General features: G+C 40.8%; 1 protein-coding gene and 1 non-coding gene across 3 annotated transcripts; one reads left to right on the top strand and one right to left on the bottom strand.

Annotated features, from left to right (window-relative positions):
- Positions 1–311: 311 nt before the first annotated feature.
- TRNAM-CAU lies at positions 312–384 on the top strand. The gene has a single exon. It is a non-coding gene; the product is annotated as a tRNA-Met (tRNA).
- Positions 385–899: 515 nt separating this feature from the next.
- TBC1D31 (TBC1 domain family member 31) lies at positions 900–24,544 on the bottom strand. 2 transcript variants are annotated; one of them, XM_015856194.2, is made up of 22 exons: positions 24,229–24,544; positions 23,383–23,529; positions 22,453–22,568; positions 20,503–20,681; positions 16,250–16,401; positions 15,681–15,840; positions 15,239–15,439; positions 13,897–14,073; positions 13,029–13,108; positions 12,780–12,926; positions 12,264–12,397; positions 11,176–11,309; positions 10,386–10,565; positions 8,913–9,145; positions 8,156–8,308; positions 6,809–6,944; positions 5,892–5,984; positions 4,921–5,061; positions 3,727–3,921; positions 3,351–3,501; positions 1,942–2,055; positions 900–1,259 (listed from the first exon to the last, which is right to left on the bottom strand). In XM_015856194.2, the coding sequence occupies exons 1-22, from the start codon at positions 24,300–24,302 to the stop codon at positions 1,126–1,128; spliced, it is 3,231 nt and encodes a 1,076-aa protein (XP_015711680.1). In that variant the 5' UTR covers positions 24,303–24,544; the 3' UTR covers positions 900–1,125. The 2 variants fall into 2 exon arrangements, with proteins under 2 accessions (XP_015711680.1, XP_015711681.1); XM_015856195.2 differs by lacking the exons at positions 23,383–23,529; positions 24,229–24,544 and having other exon boundaries at positions 904–1,259; positions 16,250–16,400; positions 20,501–20,681; positions 22,453–22,566.
- Positions 24,545–24,546: the final 2 nt, after the last annotated feature.

Raw genomic sequence — 24,546 nt, 5'->3', positions numbered from 1 at the left:
CACGAAGCGCCACGCTGTCTCCACAGCCCCACACACAGTCACGGTGGGGTCCTGTATGGTCACCACAGGGTCCCACACAGCCACTGTGAGGCCCCACACTGCCACCACAGGGCACTGCGGCACAGAGCCCGGCCCGGCAGCCGCGGGGAGGGCCCGGCTGTTCCTCCCGCCCTCTTTTAACCGTACTGAGGGCAGGAGTGGCCGCCATGCCCTTGGGAACAGGGACAAGGACAGAAGAACACGGGGAACCTCCGCAGTATCGCGGGGCCGGGATTAGCTCGAAAGCCCGTAGGGGAGCTTTGCTACCAGCCGCCTCGTTAGCGCAGTAGGTAGCGCGTCAGTCTCATAATCTGAAGGTCGTGAGTTCGAGCCTCACACGGGGCAAAGGCGGGTGATATTTTTGTTAGTTCCGTTAGTTCCTGCCAGCCTAAAGTTATTATTATTTTTTACACTATGGAAAAATCACGTGCGTATCCCAAGATTTCTAAGTGTGGAAGCCAACGTGATCCATAGCTGCCTCTGAGCACTTAGGGCTGTGTGTGATGGGAAAAGGGCAGCTCCTCCCTGCCCTGTGCACTGCCCTGCCCTGCAGCACCAACGAGCAGCCGTGTGTCATTCAGCTTTACTGGTGCGTGTATTATTCGTTACGCAATGACAGAATATCCTGAGTCGGAAGGGACCCACAGGGATCACTGAGTGCAACTCCTGGCTGCCAACAGAGATAGAACAGAGATAGAACAGAGATAGAACAGAGATAGAACAGCACAGCAGCAGCAGCTCAGGCTCCACAGGCTCCCTGTGCCCTGCTCTTAGCACCTGGCTCTGATGGTGGTTGGCTTCTTCAAGTCCCTGCTTTGGCTGCACCAAATAAAGCATACGAACACTCTGTGTGTATGAAATAACTTAATGGTCAGAAGTCAGTTTATTTGAGAAGTAAAAATAATATTACAAAAATGGAAAAAACAACGAGGGTACAAACACTGCACGTTTTTCTAGCTAGAATTTTATTTTTATATAAAAATATTTCCCAAAGCCTTTATAATAAACAGTCCATGATCAGTCCTTAATCACATCACACATAGTCGGGTGATCTGAAGGTACAGCTGAGTTCCAGAGCAAACCATCTCAGGTTGTCCATCGTGTGGGTGCACCAAGAGCTGGAGGGCGCCTGATGTGGGCCCGTGCTGTGAGCTTCTGCCTGAGCTGCCTCACTTCTGCCATCAGCTCCCGCTCCTGGCGCACCAGCTCTTGTCTTCTGCCTAAAGAGGATTAAATGGAAGGAACTCAGAGTTAATATTGAGGCTGCTATCCACAAGTACCACAAATGCTTATTGGGAAAACTCCTCTGGGCAGATACGCTCTATTTATTACAACCTCTGGGCTCCTTGAAAGCGGTACCACAGCAGTGTCATGTTTTGTTACATAAAGGTTGGACGTTGTTGGGCTTCCCTGGCAGCTCCAAAGTTTCCCTGTGCTGCAGAGTGATAGAGGTAACATGCAAGGGATTTTAATGTGTGCCTTCATCAGCTAGGACAGCACCAGGTAGATGATTGAACACTGCTTCTTATCTGTAACTCTGCAGGATTTTCATGAAGGATGGTTCTACACATGCTCAACATCCCCAAATCACATATAATTACAAAGCCTGAGCAAATACAGGTAGAATGATCAGGTCAGAATGGGATTAAACTAGGTTGAGGTTTCAAATGACCGGTCTTATAATGCAACACACTTCAGGCATTTCCTACCTGTGCCGTTCCTGGTAGTGATTCATTATTTTTTATGTTTTTCAGGCGTGAAACAGAAGACAACAATAAACGGCTTTACTATCCACTAACCACCTACACAGTGAATAATGACTCAATCACCCGGCAAGGCGTTCCAGTAATGCACCTCAACTTAAATGTGAGAATAAAGGAGGGCCCTAACTTAGAATCTCACCGTGCGATGACGACTGCGATGCAGATAAATCATTCAGGCAGATATTTCCAGACTTTGGCACCTGGAATTCGACCCTTCTCTCTGCACGTCTGGCCTTTAAATCGCGCAGTCTCTCTGTTGGAAGTACAGAGAAAGCACTGTCGTACATTTTAAATTACAGTTCCGTATGTGGTGTTTCTCCCCATATAATTAATCTTCTGACAAATGAGCCACTGAATTCATGTGGAATACGGCTACTCGTACTTGGTGTTTTCGGAGACACTCACTGTAATAACTTGTAGTTGCCAATTACTCTGTATTAAAACCATCAGGCAAATTAGGGCAATGTCTGCAAAAGTTTGCTGAGAACAACACCAATCAACTAATCTTAATAGTAGTCACTAATATTGTGCTTGTCGTGAGGAGATGGGGCAACAGAATCATAGAGTTCTTTGGAAGGGGCCCTTAAAAGTCATCCAGTCCAACTCCCCTGCAATGAACACGGACACCTGGGTGCTCAGAGCCCTGTCCTGCCTACTGACTCCACGGATGGGGCAACCCATTCCAGTGCCTCTCCACCCTTACTCTAAAAATCCTGGTTAGCCCAAGGTGTCTTCTAGCAGAATAGAGTATTACAGGTTGAGGTTTCCAAATTGATTAAAAAAACCGGTGCAAATTATCCTCAAATTTCTGTTTCTCCCTTATGAGGATGGCTGAGAGACCTGCAGCCGTTCAGTATGGAGAAGGGAAGACTGGGGGGGGGAGAGGGGTGACCTTATCAATGCTTGCAAATACATGAAGGGTGTAAGCCAAGTGGATGGGGCCAGGCTCTTTTCAACAGTGCCCAGCAAAAGAACAAGGGGCAACAGGTACAGAATAGAACAACGGAAATTCCGTATGAACATGCAGAAAAACTTCTTTGAGTGTTACAGAGCACTGGAACAAGCTGCTCAGAGGGAACCATATAACCCTTAAAGTTGGAAGGAACCTCTGAGAGCCATTTACTTCAGCTCCCCTACAATGAACAGGGACATGCACTGCTAGATCAGATAGTCTAGAGCCTTATCCAGCCTCACCTTGAAAGTCTCCAGGGATGGGGCATCAACCAAAACACCAGGTAACCTGTTCCAGTGCCTCATCACTGGGTGTGGAGTCTCCATTTCCAGAGATACTCAAAACTCACCTGGATGTTTTCCCGTGTAACCCATTGTAGGGAACCTGCTTTAGCAGGGGGGTTGGACTAGATGATCTCTAAAGGTCCCTTCCAACCCTTATGATTCTGTGATTCAGAATGTTTTACTCATGTAAAGGAGTTCAACCTATGTTTATCTTTAGTGTTAGATACTTTGTTTTCTGTTCATCGGTACAGACCTTCATGCCAATATCCAGTCTGCTGATACTCAAGAAAACCGCATATTCTACATACTCACCGAAATAGCCACCCCCACTTTGCAGCTTTTCATCCAGTTCTAATGCATCATTCATTTCATCTTCTAAAAACTGCTTCCTGTGCACATCTGTAGCAGCTGCTGCCTTCTGCTCTTCCTCCAGTCGTGCTTTTCTCCATGCAACTTCTTCCCACTGTGCAACAGAGATACTGAGTACATCCTCAGCAGATGTATGAGATAAAAAAGAACATGTAAAACCACTCCTCACTCATTTGCTCTAGAGCTTCCAAAGCCGAAACAGGAAAGGAGTTACTTAAACTATTTCTTCTTGTTCTACCTGTTTTATGCTATTCTATGTTATAGGCAAAAGTCATATACTTTCGCCAGTCCCAGTTAGGAAAAGAAAGAATGCAGATACCTTTTCTTCTTCTGCCTCCCTCATGGCTTTCAGCAGCTCAGCTTCTTTTACCCTGTTGTCATGCAGGAGCTTGGCTATCTCTTCATAATGCTTATCACGGTCCTGATCATCGTGCCTTAGTTTATTCAACACTTGCAGCCTCCATTCATTGTCAATGCACTTCTGTTCTACTTTGGCTAAATTTTCTTCGGCCACCTAAAAAAATATTTTTCTTAACAGGGCTCCATTTACTTTATTTCAAGTATATGGCCTTACATACAGATAAGGAAAGATCTTTTTCTGTCAAACTAAAGTGTCCTACGGTATTGCTGTTAGATGTCCTTAGCAGGAGACTGCACCTGCAGTGCCACCCCTCCATTCATTACAGCAGGCTGTCTCTTCTGTCAGGGCTGTCTTCTGCTCCTTTTTTCATCCCTGTTATTCTTTCTCTCACCGAGGGCCTTTTAAATGAGATATACACCCCCTCCATGATTTAGAGGGTTTTGCTTTCTTAGCATGGTTTTCATATGACTTACAGGTGCACTTAACATGAGATTGATACCTGAATGCCAATACTCCCGCCCACATCCATCTGCTTCCAAGAATTGAAGGTTGTTTACAAAAATTCAGGCCCATATGTTTATTTCTAGACAAAATATAAATGCAGATGCCAAGCATATGGGTAGTGGGTTAGCTGCAACTATTTTTCCAACTGTGCAGTTACAAGTTCTGAGCTTGAAAATCTGAACAATTCCTAATGTCAAGCTATACACGTTCATTACTGTGATCAGAGAGACAGCTTCTGCAATTGAATGTCATGCCAAGTGCTATCAACTGAAAGTTCCTTTGCAGTTTCCTTTTGTTTTATTATGATTGCAAATAAAATATGTTTCTTAATAGGAGAATAACTTCTTCTGAAGAGCACTTTGGAGTTTTAAATGCCTTTTAAGCTCTGGAAAGTAAAGAAAATTTAATATTCATGGTGGTCCCAGAGAGCTTCAGCATTGCATGGATGCTTCAGTGACAGTTTTGAAACCCTCAAAACTTTAAACAAGCCATCCTGATCTATAAAGATGAATATCTAGAAACCATATCTCTTTAGAAATATTTTCAAGGTACCTTGTAGTAGCTCATTGCTACAGAAATACTATTAAATAGTATAGTGGTTAACATAACTGACTCCCCCAAATACATGTGAAAATCCAACCATCTTACCAGCTGAGCTTTCTGCCTTTCTTCTCGATCTGTTTCTATCCATCTCTGAACAATGTGGTCTTCAAGATCTGCCTTTCTTTGCCTGTCATCTGTCTCTTCTCTCATCTCCTGTGTAATTCTCTCCTGATCTTTGATAAGACGCTGCCAAATATACAAGCATAAATTACTGTTGCTAAGCTACTCACCATAATTTTGATTCTCTCTTTAACACTTATTAAAACTTAATATGTTTAAATGTAATATTAAAACATAATACTTAAAACTAGTATTTGAATATATCCACACATCTCATTGCACTGCATAGCATAAACTACCATAACTGACCAAGAAAGTGACATTCCCTGCTGCTTTACCCACTTGGAATTGTGCTAAGCCTGTGTCATCAGAGTGATCTCTCAGCTTTATACCGATGTAATTCCATCCCATGGATTACCACGGAGCATAGAAACAGAATTCCAACTGAAATTTATCAGAGTCATCATGAGAATATTCTCCACTTTTAAGGCAGGGTATCAGCAGGGTACAGAAGCACAGTTAACATACACTGCCTCCCAACAGGCCTTCCAAGCCTGCAAATGGCCTCTCACTGACAGCAGTAAAATGGTCAGTTCAGGACATGAGCAGGGAAAGCCAGCCTGTACAGGCTCTTGTGGGCAGACATATAGCCTTGGTTAGTTAAATAAGTGCAGTCTCTCTGGCCTAAAGAGGATGGTCACTGCAGAAACAGTTCCTTTAAACAGATGACTTTACTGAAAAAAAAAGCAATCTTTAGCTTGGTTTGTTTTATGTAGCCAATGGACAGCTGTATTTCGTTATGTTCAGCATGAATGACCAAAAGTCTATAGCCAAAAGCTTTAAGAAGTAAAACATAAGGAGACACATGCTTCAGAATAAGGTTTAGCAGTTTTGGAGTATATGTACATAGGAAGAACCATCAAATATAAACATCTGTAGAGTTCCCTAACAATTACCTGTTCAAAAAGCTGTCTGTGTGATTCAAGTTCCATCTGTCGTACTTCTATATCTTGAACAGCAGCAGCTGTTTCTCGGTCTCTCATGGATACCTTGAGGAGAAGAGAAACACATGAAAATGGAGCAAGGGAGAAAAAGAAGCAAGAAAGTCCCAAGCCAGAAGTGATGTTCCACTTCTAAGTTCTAGTTAACTTTCTGTCATATGATGAACAGTGGAAAATACTGAATGCTGAAAGTACAGGACAAAGTGAAGGCAAGAGGCACAGGAATCATTTTGAATCCAGCCACATGTTAGGGAAACATCAAGCTAATAGTCTGCAAGATACAGCTACAAATTAAATAGTCTCTGAACTCAGACTGCTGTGGAGGACGGCAGAGATGCAAGTGGCTGCCTGGGCTGAGCTGCAAAGAAGAATCTGACAGTGGCCTGACTCTGCAAAGTGTGCTGCTGAGATGCACAGAATTGCTCAGCAGAGACTAGATTTGTGCCCACAAGGTTCTAAAGCTCATGCTCTGCTCTCTCTCGGTATGGTGCTTAAGCTACTAAGCCTGAAGGAGCAGAGGCAGACCTGGCCAAAGGCTGATCCAGAGTTAATTTGCAGTCTGGATATACAACCCACAGACAACTGATAATTGACGACTCCTTTAAGGAGCTAATTACATTTTTCAACACTGTTAATATAGAGATATATTTGGCTTTTCCCAGGAATTCTGCCAGTTAAAACAAGACACAGGAACATGGGAAGTGCCAAATAAAACTGTTAAATTACGCATTTACATTTTAAGTCATCTACCTCATGCTAAACACACCCCTGGGCTCACAAATATATTTCAGTATATTTCAGTTACTCATTTCTTTCTTGGTTATTGTTCCCAATAAACCTTCAAGAAAAGAATTGCTTGAGCAATACTCAGCCTTTCTTGCAATGTCGTCGTCAAGACGTTTCAGCTCCATTTCACGCCGATCTAGCTGGTATTTCAGAAAACGCCTTCTTGAAGCATCTAGAAATTGGAGTTCCTTTACTTTCAGTTCTCTTCTCACAGCAGCTAGTCTTCAAAGCCAAAAGAAACAAAAGCAAGGGAATTTGTATGTATGAAAGGCCGATAAAAAGGGGCACAAGCTCGCACCACAGTTACTCACCAGTTTCTGTGATCTAATGTCTAATGCATAAAGCACAGGAAAGTTGCTTTCATTCCTGTAAACTGCCCAGTTTTCATTTACAAGTCAAAATTAAACTCAAACACACAGACATCTTCTAATGGCAAGATCTCATAATTAAGCTTTGAAGCCCTGTTTTCTGCTCCTGTTGTACTTTAATAAGCACTGGTTTACTATTGTTATGATCTAGACCTGGAAACTGTTCCTTACAATATTTGTCAGTGCCCTGGTACCTCTTTCAGCACAAAATTAGTCATAGAATCATAGAATTACTCAGGTTGGAAAAGACCATGAAGATCATTAAGTCCAACCGCAGCCTAACCAGAACCCTAACTCTAAAAACCCTACACTAAATCATATCCCTGAGCACCACATCCAAACGGCTCTTAAACACAACCAGGGATGGCAATTCAACCACCTCCCTGGGGAGCTTATTCCAGTACCTGACCACCCTTTCTGTAAAGAAGTTCTTCCTAAAATTTATTTGCAAAACATCAAACCTTTTCAAGGAACAAAACCACGAACTCAGTTATTTTGCAGAGAAAACCCCACTGCTCATTTCTTAGAATAAAATCCTAATTTGTAGGTTGCAGATCTTTAAAGAAAGTATTACTTTTAGTTGATCTAATAAACAGTGATAAAATTCTCTTAAGCCCACACAACTGCAAATGTCTGAACTACCAGATTAACTTTGGTGCTACTACAACTCTTTGCTCAGCAACTTATATGCAAAGCAGCCTTTCTCCTAACTCCACTGAAAACATAAGAATCTGTACAGCATACCATCAATACTCTCAATAACTTAATCTTGTATTTGTAAAGTCTGTCCACAGTATAAGTAGCTGTCCAAAGGCATTCGCAGCCTGAAGTGACTCAACAAAGGGCTGAGAGCAGAGACAAAAACATAAAGTATCTTGGCATCTGATATGTTCTGTTTCCTTGAGCAAGGCAGCAATACTTCATTCTCACACCAAAATCTGACCTACCAGACCACACTGCTCTCCCACACTACAATTTATACAAATTAGTGGACATTTATCCTTTACTCAAATGTAACAGCAGGATACTGTAGCCAGGTCCCTGCTGTTTTTTATACTGTAATACCTCTGCCTTCGTTCTGCCAGCTTTTCTTCTTCTTCCAGTAGCATTTTTCGCCTTTGTTCTTCAGCTTCTTGAAGTAATTCCTGCTTTCGGTAGAAGGCTTCATCTTCTGCTTTCTGTTCCTGTGCTTTAGCTTCTAATTCATGCACTAATTGCCTAAATGGAATGAGATCGCATGTTCATATATCAAGAAATCACTTATCACTTTGAAATCAACATCTGTACTAGCAAAGAAGTACTGAAGCGTGATGCCATGAGAACATGGCACTTCTCTTTATGTAGGGATAAAATACATGGGAAAGAGTTACAGTGCTGCCTTTCACAAACAGCAGGACTTTTCAAATGAGTGCAAACATTTTCTTCCTCACATTCTTAACAATAAATCAGTTTCTAAAGGTGTCTTGTAATCATGGCTCCCACTCATTTCAATGGTGAGCAAGGAACACCTGGCCCTACATAAAGTTGGATGAAACAAGGTTAAGAGAGATATAGGTTTCAACTTGTAAACTTTCAACTCCAAAGATCATCAGCCCAGTATTGTCTGTGAATTAATAAACATATTTGGTTTAAGTTAAGACTGCCTATTTAACTTAAAGACCACGCCAATCCTAATAACTATCTACAGGTTCTTTAAAGTCATCTCCCCCACTTTTTTCAATTATTGCCTCTCTTCTCAAATATACACATTATAACAGAAAAATTGAATTGTGTCCACTTGTCCCTCCCAGTCTGACGCTGTTTTCAGCTTTCCCATCAATACCTCTCTCTTAAGTATTCGATTTCATCCTGTCTGATCCTCTCCCGTTCCTGAGTTTGATAATCCACAACAAACTTGGGATATTTATTAAATACAGGGTACTGTCCTTTCGTAAGTGGCACGAAGTCATCAAGCACACGTTGTGGATGGATATCTGGTGGTGTAGTCTCCATAAGATGATAAGCTCGTTTAATCACAGCGTTAACATCCAGGTTGTTACGATGATGAAAGAAATACTGTAAGAGACAGGCTGCCATTTACATTCTATAAACGATTAAGCAAGTTTTTAATACAACTGTGTAGGAATAATTAAGTGAAATAGCAAGCTCTAAATTCCAGAAGTTGGAGAGAAAAAACCCAACAAAAATTATTTTAGTTAGATCTATCAGTTAGTAAAATGTCACGGTAAAATGTGACTTGACCCAAATTAGATCCAAGTTCTAAAAGTGCACTTGGGTTCTTTTCCTTCTGTTCCAACAACAGTTGTGTAAGACATCTGGGAAGCCAGGTGTGACATGAGAGTGCCACACTGCCCACGCAGATGTTCATTCCACTGGATAAAGCTCACTCAACATTTAGTGTTTACACGTGAAACATGGAAGTTCCTCTTTAGTAGGACTATTCTTCCCGTCAAAGATCTTCACCGAGAACAATTTGCAATTAGCTTTTGAAAGGTCTGATGTCTGTCAAAATGCTCACAAGGGCATTTTCAAGGTGGAACTATTTGTCTGCAAAGATGTTTTCTTATGAAAAATCTTCCTCCTTCCTTCTAGGGCTAAACATGAGAAAATTTTAATTTAGCTTCAGAGCATGTCAATTAATACTGCCTCATTTTGCAGTCTGAAAGCAAAATAATGAGACATCACAGAATCACTGCCTTTTTTCTCCACATGCAGAAGTCAATATTAGAACCTCAGATAAAAGGCAGAATTATTTTGTGGCTGATGAACCACCAATGTTTAAGGCAATGGTTCTAAGCTGCGTCAGGGGAGATTCAGGCTGGACATTAGGAAATATTACTTCTCGGAAAGAGTAGTCAGGCATTGGAATGCACTGCCCAGGGAGGTGGTGGAGTCACTGACCATGGGAGTGTTCAAGAAACATTTGGATGTTGTGTTGAGGAATATGATTTAACTGGGAAGTATTGGTGATGGTTGGACTGGATGATCTTCTAGGTCTTTTCCAACCTTGATAATTCTGTGTGATTCTGTGTGATAAGTAACTTTTAGTGGCATTAGAAAGCTTATGAAAGCTGTTAGAGATCTTACTGCATGACACTGCAGGAAACTGCTCGACTTCTTATTCATTTATTGTATGTCTGTCAGGTGTTAGGTGACTGTTCAGTAACATAATGATATATTAACATGGCACTGAAACACCTCCTTCAAAACTCGACAACAGCAGACATGGGTTTTACACTTTTCTGTAGCCACATTTTCAGGTGATCAACTTAAAAAAAAAAAATCAGATATTTACCTCAAAATCTTTACTTTGATTACAGAGAAGCAAAGGAGCTCTGGAACAAATAATATAGGCAACAACAACCATTAGGAAGTACGAGGGATGGTTAGAGAAGATATTATCAAAGACTTTGAGCCATTCTTCTCTTGTTAGAACCTCAGAGAACAGGGTTTCTAGAAGAGGCCAGGCATAAACCTGCATCATTTGGGAAGTGTGACAAAACAATCCATTAGTAAAATTCTACTGTTTGTTTTACAGAAATAAATATGAAATATTCTTATACCTTATACCAAAAATCTATTTAGTTATGAAAGAAGCTGAAACCACATCAGAATATAAGCTTTATTACCCACTATAAACGGTCAAAAGTAATATGAGATAAGCAAACGTAGTTTTCTTATTTCACTGGATGTTTAAATACTCTGTTCAGCTTCGTGAAGCTAAAATCATCCTTAATGTTAAATATGTGTAATTATGGTTTAAACTTGTTAACAGAATTCACCACAACTATGCCCAATTTAAAAGTAAATAAATAATATATGCTCTTATAATTTGACCAGTAGATTTTCAAGCAATGTGCACCAGAAAGGGAAGGACACTGAAGACCTACAGTAGCACATGCACATAATCTCTGACCATGCAAAAGGAAAAGCATCAGGAAAACAACGATACATTCTTTACACTTCTGTATCATTGGATATTATTTACTGAAACTCCCTTACAAGATTGAAGTCAAAATAAACCACAAGTACACTATCATTCCCAGTACTGACGCTTCGTATACAAACATTGGCTAGAACATTACCTGTGAAGTCACACTGTATTTTATGAAATGCTGAAGGAGTTCTTTGTCATGATGTGCTAAAATATTTTCCATCATACTAAGGATATTAACCGGAGGATTGGGAAAATATTCAAACCAGTGCTGACAAAAATTAACTAAAAAGAAAAACAAAACACGATCCGCTGTAATCCAAAGTGAGAGACTCTTGGCAACCTTAAGGTTTCATTATAAAGACTGCAAATGTAAGTAGAAATTTCAAGCAGCAAAGCCCACTTAAGATATTCCTCTCTCTATTCTTTCCAACCATTTGTTCTGAAACCATTCCCACAGCTCACTGCTCCTCCAAATGCACTGACACGAGTGTTTGGTCAGTGCACTGTGAACCAGACTGGGGAGTTAACGTGGCTCAAAGGTACAATATAAACAAGTTGGCGTGCTGTGGGACAACGTGGTTAGAGGCAGGTGGGGAAACTTCAACCAGTATTTCTGTCTCACAAAACTGCAGACTGGATCGAGTAATTGTGAACACAGTAAGGAAAATTTCTGTGAGCTTGGCTACTTATTCACTAACAGCATGTGTTTGCAAAGTGGATATGTATGCTTGGCAGCACATATCTTCTGCAGACTTAGCAACAGCTGCAACAAATAATTTAAGTGTAGTGCACTTTAATTTAGTATGTTTCTTCAGAAAACAGCCATAGTGAGCTTTCAGCCAAATGTCTAATTTTGAGTTACCATGTGTTTAAGACAGCTAAACACAGTCAAACTTTATGAGAGATTGTTCCCTTTTGACTGGAGCGGAGGTGGGTTTGAGTACTTTTCCCATGCCTGAGATACAGATTTTAGCTATTCAGTATGATACCATTATGCTACATATACTTGTTCTTACTGAGACTTTGCAAATAGTACAGAACTGCTCGCTTTTGCTGTAAACACTGCAGAAGGGAATCTAGTATCTTGTTTTGATTTAAAAACAAATTCTGGTTTTAAACATGCACTTGCTACATATTAATTCCTGGCAATACCTTCATTTCATCAGGAAAAGCTTTTTTGTGTAGGAAAGCTGAAACATGTTACTGCGTATTTGGCTTTCAAAAATCATTACTTACCTATTACTGTAGCAACAACTTCAAAGCAGATCAGCTGGTTGTTCTGGAATAATTTTACAAATGGGAAAGCTAGCAAAGGAATATAAGGTGTCTCGCCAAAGATAGCAGACCAGTGAGCTAGAGCTGATAAGGTCCTATACACAAAGGCAAGCAAAGGTGCATAAGACATCAGTACAAAATAGAAGAAAAGTATAAGGCACATTTTAAAACTATCGTTTAAAAAGATTGTAAACTTCAAAATAGATGCAGGCTTATAGCTGTTATAAAAACAAAAATGCATTAGGGCACGGCTATTTCATTTTAGCTGATTCCAGTTAAGGGACACATTTTAGATCAATATATGAATATCTGGCTGGATGTGGCTCTGGGCAGCCTGGTCTGGTGGTTGGCAACCCTGCACATAGCAGGGGGGTTGAAACTAGATGGTCATTGTGGTCCTTTTCAACCCAGGCCGTTCTATGATTCTATGAAAACATAAATGTAGAATATTTAAATAAACATAAATATACATTTTACCTCTGTAAAACTCTCAGCAGTTTCCTGCTTTTGATGGGATACTCATTCTGAATATTCACAAATGCGCTGTGGGTACCCTTATCTATCAGGCTACTGAATGCTAAATGGTTTTCAGGAAGCTGTAATAAGGAACGCCAAACAAACATCCTGTAATTAAAACACAGACTCAGTCAAGCAACTTCTCTTTCACAGGCCATTAGACACAAGCAAGCTGATTTTGCACAAGCATGAACATGCACACAAACATACCTGTATTTTGCTGGATACTCGCCATATCCTTTCAATAAGACCTGTAAGCGTTTCTTGTTTAATCCACCTGGCAATTCATTCTACAAAACAGGGAATCAGCAGTAAATGTGAGGATTTCTCATTCATTAGCTCTTTCCTTGCACACTATTCAATGGCAGTAGCTGAATACAGAAATTCCTAGCACACCTAAAAGATATATATAATATGTACAGCTGAATTATCCTAAGTATTTAAATGACAGAGATCACTCATCTGCTGAAGTCAAGAACAGTTGCCACTGATTTCAGATCAGACCCAGACTGACTAAACTGTATGTAGTGAAATGATTGATACAGTCAAACATAAGGTCTATTGACAGAAGTGATGGATTACATTGTGATGAATGGCGCAGGAGAAAACACCACGTATATGTATATACATGCATATGTAAGATTATACATATACACATGAGACTTAAGATTAGAGACATGAAGAGAAGGCAGCACAGTAAGGGAAATACACATAACAGTAATGCATCTTCTAAATAATTAAGAAAAGTGAAGTAGCTTCTAGGCAGATATTTTAGAAGTGCAGTTTGCCATCAGGGAAGCAGATTGGATTTAGCAAATATCCAAATGTGTCACAAGCTGAACAACTTCAGAGGTGCCCAAACCTGACTGAAGCAATGGTAGCTCTGGTTGCATCACATAATACAGGAGTTACAGAACAGAAAGAAGAAACGGTGTTAAAACTCCTTTAACTCTGCTCAAATATCCGATTGAATTAGTGCCTGAACTCATTCTTCAAACTAAATGGCTTTTTTTTTCTTTCCCCCCAAAGGAACCTTTAATGCAGACCAAAGAACAAAATATTTGCAACTTCTTCTTACCTCTTTATTTTCAAGTGTTGTACTCATTTGCACTTTCAGCAGTCTGGTTTGTATTTTGCTTCCTTTGGACTTCCGAGGCTGCTCTGACCTTCCTGAAGTCACTCTCACTGTCAGCTTGTTTGCCTCTGACTTGCACTTGGGCCAGTCTTCCACTACTTTGAGCAGCGGAGGTGGAGGCTAATATTAAGTGAAAATGACTCTGTTAACATATTGTAAGACAGAATAAATAACGCTATAATTTGATGTCTATTTTAATATGCAGTATCCTTGAGCTTGAAGGCCGTAGTACAAAGAACAGAGAAATACTTATAACAGAAACAAATACATATCATCTGTATACTCCTAAATATATACAGCAGTGAATTAAACTACTGTAATTAATAGAGAGACTGTGAGAACATATACACAGCTTCCAAACATCTACTCAGACATCATGTTATTTGCTTGTTTAGAAATACAATTGAGATAGTATAAATGTCTATCATGTAGTGTTCAGGTTATTTATTTTAGTATGTTTCTCAATGTTACTAAAAGATTTTGCATTTCCATAGCACCTAATAAAAGAACACAAAAGACTTTTACAAACTTTAATTAACCTTCAGTGTTAGGCAGGTATTAATTCAATTTTAGAGACTGGGAAAGCAAGGACCAAAGTGGATATCCCAGTTCATGTCAACCTGGCAGCAAAAGTGCAAATGAAATGCATGTGACATCTTTACACATCCTTCTTCAGCTTCAACTCCTTCATTAACTGGTTACTGTTTACTTCAATGACATAGTGATTAAAGATAAGTGGAATTCTGGATTTAGAAACCTGACTCCCATTAATAAATTACTTTAATAAAGTAAGAACTGGTATTTAGAATGCTTGCTATTTAGGAAGGACTAGGAGTATGATTGTGCCCTAAAGATGCATTCTGGGATCGAGTAACACAGCAAGAGCCATCCATGCCTGCAGTTTAAGAGAACATCAGTTGCAAAATACTTCTTGGTAGGAAATGGAACAGAAACAGCACACAATTGTGCTGTTTCCATCTCTCCCAAAATGTCATTACAAAATCAGTCCCCATTAATTGCTGCAGAAAGAAATAACAACTTCCCTTCCTCCGAAAACCAAAACCAGAGTGATACACTTTACAAACACCACATTACCTGACAGGCTGGAATAGAAATGAAGGAACTCAGCAAACCACTTTTTCTGTTTTTATAGTGTTAAGTATGGCACTGCAACACTTCTGAGCCAGCGACATGTCAGCAAACTACTGCTGATACAAAAGTTATGTGGACAAGTGTCACCTTTAATGGGATCTACTGCAATTAGAGGAAATATAAAACAATGTACCTTATTCACCTCCTGAGTCAAAGCTTGGACACTGTATAAATTAAGGCTCCCATTTTCCATTACTGATGCAATATACCGTCCACTGGGGCTAATTGCTGCTGTACTAATTCCTTCTTCATGACTCCCAATGACAAAAAGAAGTTTGTAGGTTTCTATACTGATAAATCTCATAATATTATCTTGACTTAACACTCCAAGGACCTGTAAGTCAAAAGGATTAATCAGTAACGCTGTCAATGTCAAACAAAGAGGAATACAAATTAAGAAATGCCGTTCCATTAAGCAAGAGGAGCAACTGAACAAATATTTAGAACAGAATCTTTCCTTTGGCATTGCAGGGGCCCACCTCCCTGCTGTCCTCAAAAAGCCCCCCCCCCCCAAAAAAAACCACCTGTTGTATCAAGTAATCAAATATCCATTCTTAAGTTTGTAAGTAACTGACCTGATTGGAGCCCCCATCAAAACTGTCAGGGAGGAATTCCAGATGACGGACAGCTCGTACTTCTGTAGGCATCTGGATTATTCTTACCAACTGCTTTGATTCTAAACACCATAAGTGAAGATGATTTGATTTTCCGCCAGCTACAAAAATCCGGCCATCTCTGGGTCACAGATGAAGCAAAGTTTCCATCAGAATATTATAGTTTAAGCTACAAAGAGAGAGATTGTACATTTCTTGCTATGCCCTCACATCACTTTGGAATCTGACATTATTCCTGACATAATCTCTTGAAAGTACAAAACAGCTTCTAAGAATAAAATTTCTTTTGTAATGGATAGCTTAAACCTTACTTTACTGGTCAGCAAATCAACTTTATTTCAACTGCTATGGGACTGTAATAAAAAGTGCTATGGAACTTTGCTGCAAGTATCAGTCACAGCAGATTTCAAATACTTATCATTGCATACAGTTTAATACTTCCATAAAACATTGTATATAAGAAAAGCAAGCCTGTTTTAAAATTACAGGTTTTGCAGTCTGCCTTTAGAATGCTTAAAATAGCAGCTTACCTGGTAACTGCAAAGACCTTATAATGTAATGCAGAACCTTCTACTGCAGTTGGCAACTGATATTTACAGTGAAGAGTATCAAATTCCCATGCAAAAACAGAATTATCTTTGAAACAGCTGAGGATGGTGTTACTCAATGGAAGAAAAAAAACCTGAAAGAATATGAAAGAATATAAAATGGAATGATGTTACCAAGGATGTATCCTTTAAACAGGATTAAAGTGAATGGCAGAATAAAATACAGCAAGAAACCATGACAGTATAACTATCGTTGTAACTGTGTAACAAAGCTGTAATACCAGGCTTCAATCCTGGTGGTGAATGGAGTCGTGGAGGTGAATGGAGGTAAATCCAGAAGGTGACTGGTCACAGATGGTGTTCCCCAGGAGTCAGTATTGGGGCCAGTCCTGTTTAATATCACCTGGATGAGGGGACTGAGAACACCCTCAGTAAGTTTGCAGATGACACCAAACTGGGAGGAAGTTGATCTGCTTGAGCGTAGGAAGGCCCTACAGAGGGATCTGGATAGGCTGGATCAATGAGCTGAAGCCAATTGTATGAGCTTCAACAAGACCAAGTGCTGGGTCCTGCACTTTGGTCACAACAACTCCATGCAATGCCACAAGCTTGGGGCAGAGTGGCTGGAGAGCTGCATGGCAGAAAAGGGGTGTAAGCTGACAGATGGCTGAAGGTGAACCAGCAGTGTGCCCAGGTGGCCAAGGAGGCCAACAGCATCCTGGCTTCTATCAGTGTACAGTGTACTCAACGCTACTGAGGCTACCCCTTGAATGCTGTGTTCATTTTGGGCCTCTCACTACATCCAATTTATCTCACTGAAATAACACAGCAGTTTATCTGGGTTATTTTCCAAACTGTTCCTCCCTCTTCTGGAGGGTTCTGATGATTGTCAGAGAGGGCATAATAGTGATGCTGGGAAAATGCACCCAGCTGCAGGAAAGCTTGGGAACCAGGAGCCAGAGCTGCTCACTGAGCACAGGTGGGTTTTGAATAGCCTGCTGCATCTCCTACAAACACCTCTGCTTTCAACAACCTGCAAATGCACTCTGTGAAGCACTTATCCTTAGGCTTAAGCTCCTCAGTTTTGCACACAACTACTAAATGCAAGAAATACTGTGCAAAGTTTAGCAGTGTATTCTGCAACTATGAAAAGCAGTCTGTCATAAAAGAAAATAAAATCAAACTTATACTTTCTTTTCCCATTATTCCAAACATGTTTACCATTTTTATGTAATTCCTTTTATAAAGAAAAATAAAAGCAATTTTTTTAAATGCATGGGTGTTGTTGGATACATTTTTGCTTAATGACAAATCGCTGGTCTAGATCAGAGGTTCTGCTTTGGTAGCAGCACAGTTAGCTTCAGATAGTGCCCTATAAGTGTAATTCTGAAGGTTAAATTCGAAATGTTTTCTGGTATTTGAGCACTGAGGGACTGAACACCCAAAGGACTCGGTGGCTGAGATCTGCAGTCAGTACCAAAAAGTTCAGTTTTGGTTTGAATGGTTTCTTTGAACCTTAAAATCTGGATACATGGGATAATATTCATCATGTTGAATGTGAGCGACTGAAAGTCCAGCACAAATTAGTCACTTGACAGTGAACAAAAGTTACCCAGAGGGCAAAAGTCACCTCACCACATTCATGTTTAAACAGACTGAGCTGCACGTCCTACTTTAGGGACTGTGAAGAAGTCTAGACAAAAAAACTGATGCTTATCATGCAGATAGGTGAAGCTAAGCAACATGATTTCCACCTTTTCTTACTTCCAATTGTAAAAAAAGATTCTGCGGGTTCTTCCAACAGCAAATGTAGCCCAAGAAGAGCTTCAATTTTCTATTTAAGTTCTGGCAAACTGGACCAGTTCCTCACTTTTTGCTTTGTCCCAGAAAAATACCACAAGCAGCTGTTGAATAAGTAGCAATGCTTTGAAAACTGTCATTACAGGCATCTTTTCTTTAGCTCTTCTTTCTTATTTGTCTTTTTTTCAGCTGCTGTTCTTAACACCACAAAACTCAGCCTCTGTCATATTAAGCTTTGTCTCATGCCAACTGAACTGAGGGTGTGTTTTGGAGTGCAAACTAGGCTTAAATTAAAGAGGCACCACAAAGTACTCTGCAGATCAGCGTGAAACTAACACAAGGACTCAAATACCAAGTAGGAATCCAGCTTTGGACAGTATGTGTCATGGTTGTATCTAATAATAAATCTGATCTTTAATCAAGTGCTTATCTATATGTTTTGAATTGTGGCATGGCAGTAAACCTCATTATCTCTGTTCTAAACACTGCAAAACAAAATCCAGATAAAATGGATTATTTGCATTAAGTCCTATTAGAAATGGTAAAGCCAAACCAAAATTGCAGGCTATTAATTTCCAAATTCTTGATTAATTCCCTCAGTGATAGTCAGTAATGCTTGGACTTAAAAAGTTTGTTTCTATACTGTAACATCCTGGCCCTACCAAATTCCAAGAGGCATTCACCTGCAAGAAATCTCTACACTTAGCCTCAATATCTTCTTGGAATGGAAGACATCATAATTACTTTAGTGATGCACTTTTCAGCTCTTCGAAAGGGCAGATAATAGCAGGACAAGGGGAAATAGTTTCAAGTTGAGGGAGGGAAGATTTAGGTTGGGTATCAGGGGGAAGTTCCTTACCAAGTGAGAGGTGAGGTGCTGGAACAGGCTGCCCAGAGAGGGTATGGAAGCCCCGTCCCTGGAGGTGTTCAAGTCCAGGTTGGGTGGGGCCCTGGGCAGCCTGATCTGGTATTAAATGTGAAGGTTGATGGCCCTGCCTGCAGCAGAGAGGTTGGAACTTTGTGATCCCTTCCAACCTGAGCCATTCTATAATTCTATACTATACAAGTTTTAATAACGCAACAAAAAATGTATACATAATTTCCCACAGTAATTGCTAGGTGGCATGGCAAGTTAACAACATTTCCACCTGACTGAGAACACAGTGAAAGTACTCAAACAAATACCCTTGTCCTCTGCAAAATCAGCAGTTTTTTAGTGACCAACTTGATGAGAAAGTTGGTTTGAAGTGGTATTTGTAAGACTATGTGTTAGGGCAGCACGTGTGTAGGCAATGATTTGGTACTGCAGTGCTACTTACTGTAGTATTTATGCTTAATTTTAACATTTGGTGGTGTAAGCACACCTATTTAAAGCAGCATAATGCTACATCAGAACTATTAACATCACATCCTGATACAAAGGGACTCTTTCTAGTCCCCTAAGCTCTTCCAGTGCAAGTGTTATTGTGCAGCAAACTAAAACAAAGAAACCACTAGGCTAAAATGCTGCATTTTCTTTTTGCTGTTCTACTTATCAGCTATATTTGCACCCGCATTCATTGCTTTGTGTGCATAGGAAGAGAAGCTCTGGAATAAGTAGCTGAATGGACTAAGTGGTGGCTGTTCAAGTTAGAATTATCACCTCAAACCTGTCTTTTGAACAACCCTCTTAGAATCACAAATTCATTCAGGTTGAAAACGATCTCTGGAGGTCCTTTGAGACCATTCCCAAATCTAAGAAAGGTGAACTTTCAAGGTTAGTCTGGGTCGATCAAGGTCATATCCAATCAAATATGCAGTATCTCTACAAGTAAAGATTCCTTAAATGTATCCAGCAGATCTTTGTAACTACTGACTGCCTCATGGTCTGACTGATATGAAGGGAGAACAGTTAAGAAAATTAGCCCAAAGAACAGAGTAGATTTAGCTGCATTTTTAAAAATATCATAGGATTACATAATATCCTGAGTTAAAGAGGAACCAAAAGGATCATTGAGTCCAACTCCTGGATTCACACAGGAGCATCCAAAATACAAACCCTGTGGCTGAGAACATTGTCTAATCACTTCTTGAACTCTGACACCTTGGAGCCACGACAACTGCCTTGGGGAGGCTGTTCCACACTTGACCACTCTCTGGTGCAGACCCTGTCCCTAATCCCCACCAGCCCCTCCCCTGACGCAGCTCCATGCTGTTCACTCATGCCCTGCTGTTACAAAGCAGAGCTCAGCTCTGTCCCTCCATTCCCCTCATGAGGAGCTGCAGCCACCGTGAGGCCTCCCCTTACCCTGCTCTGCTCAGTGCTGAACAAACTCAGTGACTTCAGCTGCTCCTCATACATCTTCCCTCTGTCTTCAAGTACTGTGATTTTAATGTGTGATGTTCCTCCTCCTGTGGTATGTTTTTTTACCCTTTAGCAATTACTCTTTACTCACCTGCTGTATACCCACGGACTGACGAACATTAAGCTTTCTTTTTCTTTGAAAGGTGTCCAAGTCCCACAGCTGTGCTGTATCAGTGGACGTGGTGATGGCATATCTGCCTGAGCTGTGAACAGAGATGGAAGACACTGAAGAATCATGGCCCCTCATCCAACTAACGAGTTCCTGTGTTTCTGCAGAATGAAAAGACAAAAAGAAGAGAGTACGAAAGTCATTCAGAAGGCAACGACTACTACTTTACTTTTCATACCACATCACACTTCGTACAGCACTATGTTGTAAAAGCGACTTTCAAGAATACCTGATATATGACCATTTACCACTGCAATCCAACAAACAAGAAACAAAGTATTCATTTATTATAACACAGAGAAATAACCTTCTCATCTCCAAGTGACAGGTTTTATTCTCAGTTCTACAGAGAAACCAAACTTGTACAGACTTGTTTAATTTAGCCCAAGAATCAATCTTAAGAAGTCATGAACACTGCAATCAAGTAAAGTAAGCATGCCTTGTGGGCTGATTATTTGATGTGAACATCAGCAGAAATATCAAGTAGTTGAAACTACATGTTCTGCTTAGAGTTCTCCACTTGTTTTAACTTGTGAACAGTTCGTATGAGTGATTAGGCAGCTATTTACAGGTGCAAGGAAGAAAGGTTTAACGACAACGGGCTATGACTATGGGAAAGCATAGTCAGAAAGCAACACCTCATTAACTGTTTTAGAGTCCAAAGCATTTTTATGCTGTGTAATACATACTCAGGAAATAGTACCTCTGACTACATTGTTTCTCATTTGTGACTGCATGACCACTAATCTTTCCTCAGCAACTAACCCTATTTGTGGCAAGACTACTTACATCAGCTGTTTTGCCTGACGGTCCATGGGGTTGCTCCAGCTGATTGACTGCTACGGCACCAAAGATGGGAAATGGCCACAAAGCAGCTTACAAAGCCTAACAGTCAAACTTTCTGCTGTGCTTGCAGACATTTGAGTGTTTGAAGCTGTTTCCAGATGAGAGGATGCCATGGGATTACAGAGAATGGCTTCGAAATTAGGGGATGGCGCTCACTATTATCTAATACTTTGTTAATGACAGTCCATCCAGTACTGACTTATGTGAAAGACATTCTATACTCCAAGACATTCTTCAGTGTGATTTGGTATCTGGAAACAGCACTATCTCAAACTGCCGAACTGTGAGATCATAGAATCATAAAATGGCCTAGGTTGAAAAGGACAGCAATGACCATCCAGTTTCAACCCCCCTGCTTTGTGCAGGGTCTCCAACCGCCAGACCAAGCTACCCAGAGCCACATCCAGCCTGGCCTTGAAAGGGGCACCCACAACCTCCTTGGGCAACCTGTTCCAGTGCGTTACCACCCTCTGTGCGAAAAACCTCTTGCTAAAGATTTCTCTAAGTAAGTAAGTAAGATTTCCCTAAGTGCACCCAGAAACTAAGTTTGGCCTTACTGTTGTTGAAGGAAAAGCAGAGAGGATTTCAGACCTTACTTTCTTCATTTTGGGAAACATTGTTACATTAAAAACTGCAACAATGATATCCTACCCAGACCTTCTAATTGCAGGAAAGTGACTTCTATGGCTTCTTAAAAAGATGTAAGCTCAGATAATACAAAGACACTACACCTGGAATTTCTGATTGGTTACTTTACAAAGAATGAGTTGTTAATGTCCTTTCCCATGTAATCAAGTCAGAGGCGCACAGCTGGCCTGCGAAATGAATATTTAGACACTAGTAGACACAGATCTACCAGCATTTTCAAAACAACTGACAGTTATTTCAACGTGTGCACTCCATTAGTTGACATGTATTGCTGCAAAAATAGTTTTAAACCGGTTCAGTTGCAAACTGTCAGACTAAAATCAAAATTAAAATGAGATGGTAACAGTCCACATAATAAAGCTTTATATTTCTCCTTACCTGTATCAAAGCACTTCACAGAATAATCAGCTAAAGCCACCAGGAATTCTGTCTTTCTGCGAAGATTAAATGCCAAAGCGGTGCAGGCCTGCATTGTTCGCTGAACAAGCTTGAACCTATTTAAAAATACATGTTCTCATTGTGTAAGGAAGCTTTGGTTCATAATGTCAAGTGAGGTATTAAGTTAATCAGTTTCAATATATATTTCACTAAGAGAAAAATGAACTCAAAAGAAGAGAGGAAAGAAATCATATCTTCTTATACTACGTGTAAGTAGCAGTACCAACTTGAAAGCACACACTTGAAAAGATATGAATATGGCCTCAAGTTGCGCCAGGGCAAGTTTAGGTTGGATATTAGGAAGAACTTCTTTACAGAAAGGGTGGTTATGTACTGGAATAGGCTTCCAAGGGAGGTGGTTGAATCGCCATCCCTGGTTGTGTTTAAGAGCCGTTTGGTTGTGGTGCTCAGGGATATGATTTAGTGTAGGGTTGTTAGAGTTAAGGTACTGGTTAGGCTGCGGTTGGACTTGATGATCTTCAAGGTCTTTTCCAACCTGGGTAATTCTATGATTTTATGAATGTATTTCTGTAAATGACAATACCAGGTGGCTGTAATTCCTGGCTTGTACTATTAATTGATAGCACAACTCCTTTGGTAGTTTTCCATCACCAAATGGAATTGATGTTTGTTCAGTTTGGTTACGAAGTTCTTATCCTTTGCAGCAGCAGCTTAACTAATACAATAGTACACAGGGAACCTACATGAAATACTGGCTTGCAGCTTCAGCTCTGAGAAAACCACCAACTATCTGCACAGCCATGGAAAATAAATGGTTACAAACATGTGGCACAGTGACAGGCAACTTCCATAACCCTGAATATTGCAGGTATCAAAACAGTTAAAATGGCATTCTATAGGTATTCTTACCTGTTTCCATTCAGGTCAAAAACGTATATATTTCCTTGGTGGTCTCCAGCAAGCAGAGAATCTCCAGAGCTGTCAAAAGCCACATTCAGAAAACGTATCGCCTTGGAGTGATACCCTGTAGCACTATGAATGATGTTCACTATAACCCTGTAAAGAAAGCAGACAAAAACAATCGTTTTGAGTTGTTTTATAGCCACGTATTTTTCCAAGCCCTAAGATTAAAATCTCCCTTGATCACTGTTTTACAGTTCTAATCATTCGTAGTGTTCTGTGAGAAACCTTCCACGAGAAATAGGTCTTTGTAATATAAAAGATATATACTAAACAAAGGAAGTCAGTTGCTATGTTGAAAAAATAATGTTAGAGAGTAAAGCAGGCAGGAGGAATCCCACCACTCATGGTCCTGTTATGCAGCTACTCGTGACCTGATTTTCATTTGTATTATTGTATGACCAGTTATCTCCTACATCATCTGGATGTAAATTCAGTCACAGAATCACAGAATGAGCCGGGTTGGAAGGGACCTCAAGGATCATGTAGTTCCAACCCCCCTGCCTGGCAGGGCCACCAAACATACACCTTTACTAGATCAGGTTGCCCAGGGCCCTGTCCAACCTGGTCAGTCAGAGTAAGTAACTAAAACTGTGTAGAATATTGGATAGTGTGACCACACTAAGGTAAAATAGGGATGCCTCTGAGCCACTGAATGCCTGGAAAGCAATATAACCACTACATGTCTGCAGGTACTGGTGTGTACACCAAGTGCAAGTGCACATCTGTACGGCCACGTAGCTATGGCCACCCACATCCCCCCGTGCCCTCGGCCTGTCCGTGCCCCGCTGTTACCCGCCCGTTGCCGGGCTGTGTTTGCGCTGCCATAATGCGCCGTGCTCCCTGCAGCCCACATCGCAGCTCGCCATCCTCACACAACGCCGCTCCCGCGCTCGCCGACTCCCCTCAGGGCTCTCTCAACTGCCGCCGCCGCGGGGGGTGCCGCACACTTGGTACAACCCGCTCCCCCTTTACCGACGGGGAGCGGCGGGAAGAAGGCGGGAGATTCCCCCCCTCCTCCAGCATGGAATGGATCAGCCCGACTGGATCTCGGGGCACGCAGGGAGCTGTAGTTCTCAGTGCAGCCTGGAGGCGGGGCCGGAAGTCAGCGGA

This window comes from Coturnix japonica, chromosome 2 (genome assembly GCF_001577835.2).
Source record: "Coturnix japonica isolate 7356 chromosome 2, Coturnix japonica 2.1, whole genome shotgun sequence".
Taxonomy (NCBI): domain Eukaryota; kingdom Metazoa; phylum Chordata; class Aves; order Galliformes; family Phasianidae; genus Coturnix; species Coturnix japonica.
This window is presented reverse-complemented; position numbering and strand designations above follow the sequence as displayed.